Raw genomic sequence first — 10,000 nt, forward strand, 5'->3', positions numbered from 1 at the left:
AGGCTGATCCATGAAGATAGAGGGTGATATTTGAAAAGGTCCCCAGAACGTTGGAAAATGTCATCCTTGGTGCTCACAAAAGAAAGAATAAGGAAAGCCCTGCGGGACTGTGGGATTGAACCAGAGACATGCATGTCTTTTAGACTACTGCACCACGGCCAATCACAATGCTTTAGCAAGCCGCAAGCGTACTTATTGATTCTCTATGGTAATAGGGCATCGTTTTTTAATTATTTTGTTGTAAGCCTTTTCCAAATCATAGCCATTTTATAAAAACAAGTTATTTAACTAGGCAAGTCAGTAAATTCCAAATTCTCATTTACAATGACAGTCTGACAAAAGGTCTGCTGTGGGGACGAGGGCTGGGATTAAAATAAAAAATATAGGACAAAACACACATCACGACAAGAGAGACACCACTACACTACATAATGAGAGACCTAAGACAACAACACATGGCAGCATCACATGACAACACAGCGTGGTAGCAACACAACATGGCAGCAGCACAAAACATGGTACTATAACGACACAGGGCGAGACCAAGATGCAGACACAGGAGGCAGATGGTTCGAGTCTCTGATATTTATTAAAATAAAAGTGGCAGGCAATAGGCAGGTCGAGGACAGGCAGAAGTTCATTAACCAGGTCAGAGTCTGAAAGGTACAGGGCGGGCTGAATGGTCAGGCAGGTGGGCTCAGTGTCAGGGCAGGCAGAAAAGGTCAGAACCGGGAGGGCTACAAAACAGAGAATAGGAAAAAGAGGAGCATGGAAAAACATGCTGGTAGGCTTGACGAGACAAGACGAACTGGCAGCCGACAAACAGAGAGCACAGGTATAAATACATTGGGGATAATGGGGATGGTGTGCGACACCTGGAGGGAAGTGGAGACAAGCACAAAGACAGGTGAAACAGATCAGGGTGTGACAGGTGCAAACATTATTGGACACAGACAACAGCACAAGGGCTAAGAAGGTAGAGACAACAATACATCACGCAAAGCAGCCACAAGTGTCAGTAAGAATGTCCATGATTGAGTATTTGAATGAAGAGATGGAGATAAAACTGTCCAGTTTGAGTGTTTTTTGTGGGGGATGAGGGTTGCATCAGAACGAGTGTTGTATGTGGAGGATGAGGGCTGCAGTAGGTATCTCAGATAGGGGGGAGTGAGGCCTAAGAGGGTTTTATAAATAAGCATCAACCAGTGGGACTTGCGACGGGTACAGAGATGACCAGTTTGTAGAGGAGTATAGAGTGCAGTGATATGTCCTATAAGGAGCCTTGGTGGCAAATCTGATTGCCGAATGGTAAAGGACATGTAGACACTTGAGAGCACCCTTACCTGCCGATCTATAAATGATGTCTCCGCAATCTAGCATGGGTAGGATGGTCATCTGAATCAGGATTAGTTTGGCAGCTGGGGTGAAAGAGGGGCGATTACCATAGAGGAAACCAAGTCTAGATTTAACCTTAGCCTGCAGCTTTGATATGTCCTGAGAGAAGGGCAGTGTACTGTCTTGCCATACTCCCAATAACTTTTATGAGTTGACTACCTCGAGCTCTAAACCCTTAGAGGTAGTAATCACACCTCTGGGGAGAGGGGCATTCTTCTACCCAAACCACATGACCTTTGTTTTGGAGGTGTTCAGAACAAGGTTAAGGACAGAGAAAACCAGTTGGACACTAAGAAAGCTTTGTTGTAGAGCGTTTAACACAAAATCCGAGGAGGGGCCAGTTGAGTACAAGACTGTATCATCTGCATATAAATGGATGAGAGAGCGCCTGAGATGTTGTTGATTTAAATGTAGAGTGTGGGGCCTAGGAATGAGCCTTGGGGTTCTCCCTTGGTGACAGGCAGTGGCTGAGACAGCAGATATTCTGACTTTATACACTGCACTCTTTGAGAGAGGTAGTTAGCAAACCAGGCCAAAGACCCCTCAGAGACACCAATACTCCTTATCCGGCCCACAAGAATGGAATGGTCTACCGTATCAAAAGCTTTGGCCAAGTCAATAAAAATAGAAGCATAACACTGTTTAGAATAAAGGGAAATGGTGACATCATTGAGGACCTTTAAGGTTGCAGTGACACATCCATAACCTGAGGGGAAACCAGATTGCATACCCGAGAGAATACTATAGATGTCAAGAAAGCCAGTCAGTTGATTATTGACAAGTTTTTTTGAACACTTTTGATAAGCAAGGCAAAGTAACAGTTAGAATCAGCTTGATCTCCCCCTTTAAAAAAAGGACTAACCGTGGCTTCCTTCTAAGCAATTGGAGAGAGAGGAGAGAGATAAGCTCAGTGATGATAGGGGCTGCAACCTTTCATTTGAACCTTTATTTAACCTCTATGGGCTACTCAACAGCCAGTGGAATCCCGTGGCACGTTATTCAAATACCTTAGAAATGCTATTACTTCAATTTCTCAAACATATGACTATTTTACAGCATTTTAAAGACAAGACTCTCATTTATCTAACCACACTGTCCAATTTCAAAAAGGCTTTACAACGAAAGCAAAACATTAGATTATGTCAGCAGAGTACCCAGCCAGACATAATCAGACACCCATTTTTCAAGCTAGCATATAATGTCACATAAACCCAAACCACAGCTAAATGCAGCACTAACCTTTGATGATCTTCATCAGATGACAATCTTAGGACATTATGTTATACAATACATGCATGTTTTGTTCAATCAAGTTCATATTTATATCAAAAACCAGCTTTTTACATTAGCATGTGACTAGCATGTGACTAGCATTCCCACCGAACACTTCCGGTGAATTTACTAAATTACTCACGATAAACGTTCACAAAAAGCATAACAATTATTTTAAGAATTATAGATACAGAACTCCTTTATGCACTCGCTATGTCCGATTTTAAAATAGCTTTTCGGTGAAAGCACATTTTGCAATATTCTAAGTAGATAGCCCAGCCATCACAGGCTAGCTATTTTGACACCAAGTGTGGTACTCACCAAACTCCGATTTACTATTAGAAAAGTTTGATTACCTTTGGTGTTCTTCGTCAGAATGCACTCCCAGGACTTCTACTTCAATAACAAATGTTGGTTTGGTCCCAAATAATCCATAGTTATATCCAAATAGCGGCGTTTTGTTCGTGCGTTCAAGACACTATCCGAAGGGTAAATAAGGGTCACGCGCCCGATGCGTTTCGTGACAAAAAAAATCAAAATTTTCCATTACCGTACTTCGAAGCATGTCAACCGCTGTTTAAAATAAATTTTTATGCCATTTTTCTCGTAAATAAGCGATAATATTCCGACCGGGAGTGGTGGTTTTCGTTCAAAGAGAGAGAAAGTCGACTCAGTCCCATTGTCCTCAGATCGACCACTATCAAAATGCGCTAATGTTTTTCAGCCATGGGCTGCAAAGCCACGATTCAGCTTTCTGGCGCCTTCTGAGAGCCTATGGGAGTGTTAGAAAATGTCACATCATGCCAGAGATCCCCTGTTTTTGTTAGAGATGATCAAGAAGGCCATGAAATGGTCAGAGAGAGCGCTTCCTGTTTGGAATCTTCTCAGGTTTTGGCCTGCCAAATGAGTTCTGTTATACTCACAGACACCATTCAAACAGTTTTAGAAACTTTAGGGTGTTTTCTATCTAAATCAAACAATTATATGCATATTCTAGTTACTGGGCAGGAGTAGTAACCAGATAAAATCGGGTACGTTTTTTATCCGGCCGTGCAAATACTGCCCCCTAGCCCCAACAGGTTAACTAGGGAAGTCAGTTAAGAACACATTCTTACTCACAATGACAGCCTAGGAACAGTGGGTTAACTTCCTTGTTCAGGGGCAGAATGACAGATTTTCACCTTATCAGCTTGTGATTTGATCTAGCAACCTTTTGGTTACTGGCCCAACGCTCTAACCACTAGGTTACCTGCCACCCCAGGTTGGAAAACACCAACCTTTTAAAGAAGAAAGGGTCTAAACCATCTGACCCAGATGGTTTTTCGGGGTCAAGTTTATGTTCCTCCTTTAGCACCTCAGACTCAGTGACCGCCAGCAGGGAGAAACTTTGTAGCGGGGCGGGGGAAAAGAGGAAGGAGCATCAGGTCTAGTCGCATTAGAAGGGGTGGGAGATGAGGAAATGTTGGATGGGCAAGGAGGCATGGCTGAGTCAAATAGGAATCCTGATTTAAAGCCATGTGCTTCTTGTCAGTAACAACCACATCATCAACATTAAGGGACAAGGGCAGCTGTGAGGAAGAGGCTTTATTCTCCAGGTCTTTAACCGTTTTCCAGAACTTCTTGGGGTTAGACCAACAGAGGGAGAACTGCTCCTTAAAGTAACCAACTTTGTCCTTCTGGATAGCCTGAGTGCACTTATTTCTCATTTGCCTGAACGAGAGCCAGTCAGCCTAAGTATGAGTGTGCCAAGGCTTTCGCCAAATGCAATTCTTGAGGTGGAGTAACTCTGCAAGATCACGGTCGAACCAGGGGCTGAACCTGTTTTAAATTCTCATTTTCTTTATGGGGGCATGTTTGTTAACAATACCACTGAAAATATCAAAAAATAAGGTCCAAGCGTCTTCAACAGAGGTTATCAAGGCGATTTTATACCAATTTACAAAGGCATGGAGGTCATGAAGGAAGGCTTGCTTCAAGTTTTTTAGCAGGCGTCTATGACAAATCAGGACAGGTCGTTCCACTGAGCAGCCATTATGAACACAGGCTGTAAAACAGTGATCACTAAGGTCATTAACCCTAACCATAACCCTAACCCTAACCATAACCCTAACCCTAACCCTAACCTCCACTGAGCAGCCATTATGAACACAGGCTGTTAAACAGTGATCACTAAGGTCATTACAGAAAACACCAGACTGATACCCATCAGGATTATTTGTGAGGATAACACCAAGGAGAGTAGCCTTTTCTGGGTGTTTGGAGTCATAACTTGTGGGATTGGTAATAATCTGAGAAATATTTAGGGAGTCCCATTGCTTTAGGACTTGGTCAGGTGGTTTAAGCATGTCCCAGTCTGTCACCTAGCAGGACACATTCAGACTTAGTGTAAGGGACCAGGAGAGAGCTTAGGGCAGGTAGGGTACAGGCTGGTGCTGATCCAGGACCATAGCACCCAGCAACAGTCAACAAAGAGCTATTTTGAAAGTTTAATACTTAAAACCAGCAAATGAAATTGTTTGGGGACAGACTTGGTGGAGACAACCGAGCACTGAAGGTGATCCTTGGTAAAGATAATACCAGTATGTCAGTATGCTGACTAGAATATTCTATGTGTTATAAAATCTATAAATTAGGGCTCTGAGGATGTTTGCCACGCTGCCTAACATGTTGTATGTTATAAAGTATATGTTATTTATGGGGGTCAGTACTAGAATGTTATATAACCAGTTGTCATGGAGCCATAGCATCCTGGATTAACTGGGTCAGTGGTGCTCCACCCAGCTGTCATGGAGCCATGCTGTCATAACATCCTGGATTAACTGGGTCAGTGGTGTTCCACCCAGCTGTCATGGAGCCATGCTGTCATAACATCCTGGATTAACTGGGTCAGTGGTGTTCCACCCAGCTGTCATGGAGCCATGCTGTCATAACATCCTGGATTAACTGGATTGACTGGGTCAGTGGTGTTCCACCCAGCTGTCATCGAGCCATGCTGTTATAACATCCTGGATTAACTGGGTCAGTGGTGTTCCACCCAGCTGTCATGGAGCCATGCTGTCATAACACCCTGGATTAACTGGGTCAGTGGTGTTCCACCCAGCTGTCATGGCGCCATGCTGTCATAACATCCTGGATTAACTGGGTCAGTGGTGTTCCACCCAGCTGTCATGGAGCCATGCTGTCATAACATCCTGGATTAACTGGGTCAGTGGTGTTCCACCCAGCTGTCATGGAGCCATGCTGTTATAGCATCCTGGATTAACTGGGTCAGTGGAATTCCACCCAGCTGTCATGGAGCCATGCTGTCATACATCCTGGATTAACTGGATTAACTGGGTCAGTGGTGTTCCACTCAGCTGCCATGGAGCCATGCTGTCATAACATCCTGGATTAACTGGGTCAGTGGTGTTCCACCCAGCTGTCATGGAACCATGCAGTTATAACATCCTGGATTAACTGGGTCAGTGGTGTTCCACCCAGCTGTCATGGAGCCATGCTGTTATAACATCCTGGATTAACTGGGTCAGTGGTGTTCCACCCAGCTGTCATCGAGCCATGCTGTTATAACATCCTGGATTAACTGGATTAACTGGGTCAGTGGTGTTCCACCCAGCTGTCATGGAGCCATGCTGTCATAACTTCCTGGATTAACTGGGTCAGTGGTGTTCCACCCAGCTGTCATGAAGCCATGCTGTTATAACATCCTGGATTAACTGGGTCAGTGGTGTTCCACCCAGCTGTCATGGAGCCATGCTGTTATAGCATCCTGGATTAACTGGGTCAGTGGTGTTCCACCCAGCTGTCATGGAGCCATGCTGTTATAACATCCTGGATTAACTGGGTCAGTGGTGTTCCACCCAGCTGTCATGGAGCCATGCTGTTATAACATCCTGGATTAACTGGATTAACTGGGTCAGTGGTGTTCCACCCAGCTGTCATGGAGCCATGCTGTTATAACATCCTGGATTAACTGGATTAACTGGGTCAGTGGTGTTCCACCCAGCTGTCATGGAGCCATGCTGTCATAACATCCTGGATTAACTGGATTAACTGGGTCAGTGGTGTTCCACCCAGCTGTCGTGGAGCCATGCTGTTATAACATCCTGGATTAACTGGGTCAGTGGTGTTGTCATGGAGACCGTTCTGGACAGGCACAGCGTCTCTTTATGGGACATTAAACAACTGGAGGGACACACACAAGTACACACGTACAAAAACACGCACATGAACACACACACACACACACAGAGACACACACACACACACACACACAGAGAGACACACACACAGAGACACACACACACACACACACACACAGAGACACACACACACACACACACACACACACACACACACACACACACACACACAGAGAGAGACACACTGATGTTAAATGAGGCATGTTGAGATGGTTTGGGCCAGAGTTAGGGACAAGGGGTTACTATGGTTACCATGGTTGTGGGTTGAGTTTATGGCTGGATTAACCATCTCAGGGGACCAGTTCTGACTCCCGCTGTGGTTACAGTGTGTGTGTGTGTGTGTGTGTGCGTGTGTGTGTGTGTGTGTGTGTGTGTGTGTATGTGTGTGTGTGTGTCTCTGTGTGTGTGTGTCTCTGTGTGTGTGTGTCTCTGTGTGTGTGTCTCTCTGTGTGTGTGTCTCTGTGTGTGTGTGTGTGTGTGTGTGTGTGTGTGTGTGTGTGTGTGTGTGTGTGCACGCGAGTGCGTGTGTGTGTGTGTGTCTCTGTGTGTGTGTGTGTGTGTGTGTGTGTGTGTGTGTGTGTGTGTGTGTGTGTGTGTGTGTGTGCGCGCGCGAGTGCGTGTGTGTGTGTCTCTGTGTGTGTGCGTGTGTGTGTGTGCGTGCGTGCGTGCGTGTGTGTGTGTGTGTGTGTGTGTGTAGACTTCGGTCTCAGCAACACTCTGAAGGTAGACAGACAGTCTGCTGAGCTGCTGAACACCCAGTGTGGAAGCCCCGCCTACGCAGCGCCCGAGCTGCTCGCCCACAGCAAGTATGGACCCAAGGTCGACGTCTGGTCCGTGTGAGTAGCGTGTTCTATGTCATGTGTTGTATGTCACGTGTTGTATGTCATGTGTTGTATGTCACATGTTGTATGTCATGTGTTGTATGTCACATGTTGTATGTCACATGTTGTATGTCACATGTTGCATGTCACATGTTTTATGTAACGTGTTGTATGTCACATGTTGCATGTCACGTGTTGTATGTCACATGTTTTATGTCACATGTTGTACAGTATGTCAGTATGTTGATGATTGTTACTATGTATTAATACCAGTATGTCAGTATGCTGACTGGAATGCTCCATGTGTTAAATTCTCTATAAATTAGGGCTGTGAGGATGTTTGCCATGCAGACTAGTATGTTATTTATGTAATATGTTGTGTGTTATTTAGGGGGGGGTCAGTACTAGAATGTAATATGTTGTGTGTTATTTAGGGGGGGTCAGTACTAGAATGTAATATGTTGTGTGTTATTTAGGGGGGGGGTCAGTACTAGAATGTAATATGTTGTGTGTTATTTAGGGGGGGTCAGTACTAGAATGTAATATGTTGTGTGTTATTTAGGGGGGGGGGGGGGTCAGTACTAGAATGTAATATGTTGTGTGTTATTTAGGGGGGGTCAGTACTAGAATGTAATATGTTGTGTGTTATTTAGGGGGGGGGCAGTACTAGAATGTAATATGTTGTGTGTTATTTAGGGGGGGGTCAGTACTAGAATGTAATATGTTGTGTGTTATTTAGGGGGGGGTCAGTACTAGAATGTAATATGTTGTGTGTTATTTAGGGGGGGTCAGTACTAGAATGTAATATGTTGTGTGTTATTTAGGGGGGGGCAGTACTAGAATGTAATATGTTGTGTGTTATTTAAGGGGGGGTCAGTACTAGAATGTAATATGTTGTGTGTTATTTAGGGGGGGTCAGTACTAGAATGTAATATGTTGTGTGTTATTTAGGGGGGGGGTCAGTACTGGAATGTAATATGTTGTGTGTTATTTAGGGGGGGGCAGTACTAGAATGTAATATGTTGTGTGTTATTTAGGGGGGTCAGTACTAGAATGTAATATGTTGTGTGTTATTTAGGGGGGGGTCAGTACTAGAATGTAATATGTTGTGTGTTATTTAGGGGGGGGTCAGTACTAGAATGTAATATGTTGTGTGTTATTTAGGGGGGGTCAGTACTAGAATGTAATATGTTGTGTGTTATTTAGGGGGGGGTCAGTACTAGAATGTAATATGTTGTGTGTTATTTAGGGGGGGGGTCAGTACTAGAATGTAATATGTTGTGTGTTATTTAGAGGGGGGTCAGTACTAGAATGTAATATGTTGTGTGTTATTTAGGGGGGGGGTCAGTACTAGAATGTAATATGTTGTGTGTTATTTAGGGGGGGGTCAGTACTAGAATGTAATATGTTGTGTGTTATTTAGGGGGGGTCAGTACTAGAATGTAATATGTTGTGTGTTATTTAGGGGGGGTCAGTACTAGAATGTAATATGTTGTGTGTTATTTAGGGGGGGTCAGTACTAGAATGTAATATGTTGTGTGTTATTTAGGGGGGGGGTCAGTACTAGAATGTAATATGTTGTGTGTTATTTAGGGGGGGATCAGTACTAGAATGTAATATGTTGTGTGTTATTTAGGGGGGGGTCAGTACTAGAATGTAATATGTTGTGTGTTATTTAGGGGGGGTCAGTACTAGAATGTAATATGTTGTGTGTTATTTAGGGGGGGGGTCAGTACTAGAATGTAATATGTTGTGTGTTATTTAGGGGGGGGTCAGTACTAGAATGTAATATGTTGTGTGTTATTTAGGGGGGGGGGGTCAGTACTAGAATGTAATATGTTGTGTGTTATTTAGGGGGGGGGGTCAGTACTAGAATGTAATATGTTGTGTGTTATTTAGGGGGGGTCAGTACTAGAATGTAATATGTTGTGTGTTATTTTGGGGGGGGTCAGTACTAGAATGTAATATGTTGTGTGTTATTTAGGGGGGGTCAGTACTAGAATGTAATATGTTGTGTGTTATTTAGGGGGGGTCAGTACTAGAATGTACTATGTTGTGTGTTATTTAGGGGGGGTCAGTACTAGAATGTAATATGTTGTGTGTTATTTAGGGGGGGTCAGTACTAGAATGTAATATGTTGTGTATTATTTAGGGGGGGTCAGTACTAGAATGTAATATGTTGTGTGTTATTTAGGGGGGTCAGTATGTTTGCCATGCTGACTGGGACGTTGCCTTTCACTGTTGAGCCGTTTAACATCAAACAGCTGCATCAGAAGATGGTGAATGGAGAGATAGGAACCATCCCCAATGATA

The 10,000-nt window shown here is 44.0% G+C and overlaps 1 protein-coding gene across 1 annotated transcript in view; it reads left to right on the forward strand.

Moving 5' to 3' along the window:
• The window catches only part of LOC115188317 (hormonally up-regulated neu tumor-associated kinase), a 26,002-nt gene that overhangs the window by 6,660 nt on the left and 9,342 nt on the right, over window positions 1-10,000 (forward strand). Inside the window, exons 4-5 of the mRNA XM_029747113.1 lie at window positions 7,564-7,702; window positions 9,882-10,000. The exon at window positions 9,882-10,000 is cut by the window's right edge and continues 9 nt beyond it. Coding sequence (XP_029602973.1) covers window positions 7,564-7,702; window positions 9,882-10,000 — 258 coding nt within the window. The remainder of the gene's footprint in view (window positions 1-7,563; window positions 7,703-9,881) is intronic.

The sequence above is a fragment of the Salmo trutta genome, unplaced genomic scaffold, assembly GCF_901001165.1.
Source record: "Salmo trutta unplaced genomic scaffold, fSalTru1.1, whole genome shotgun sequence".
NCBI classification, from domain to species: domain Eukaryota; kingdom Metazoa; phylum Chordata; class Actinopteri; order Salmoniformes; family Salmonidae; genus Salmo; species Salmo trutta.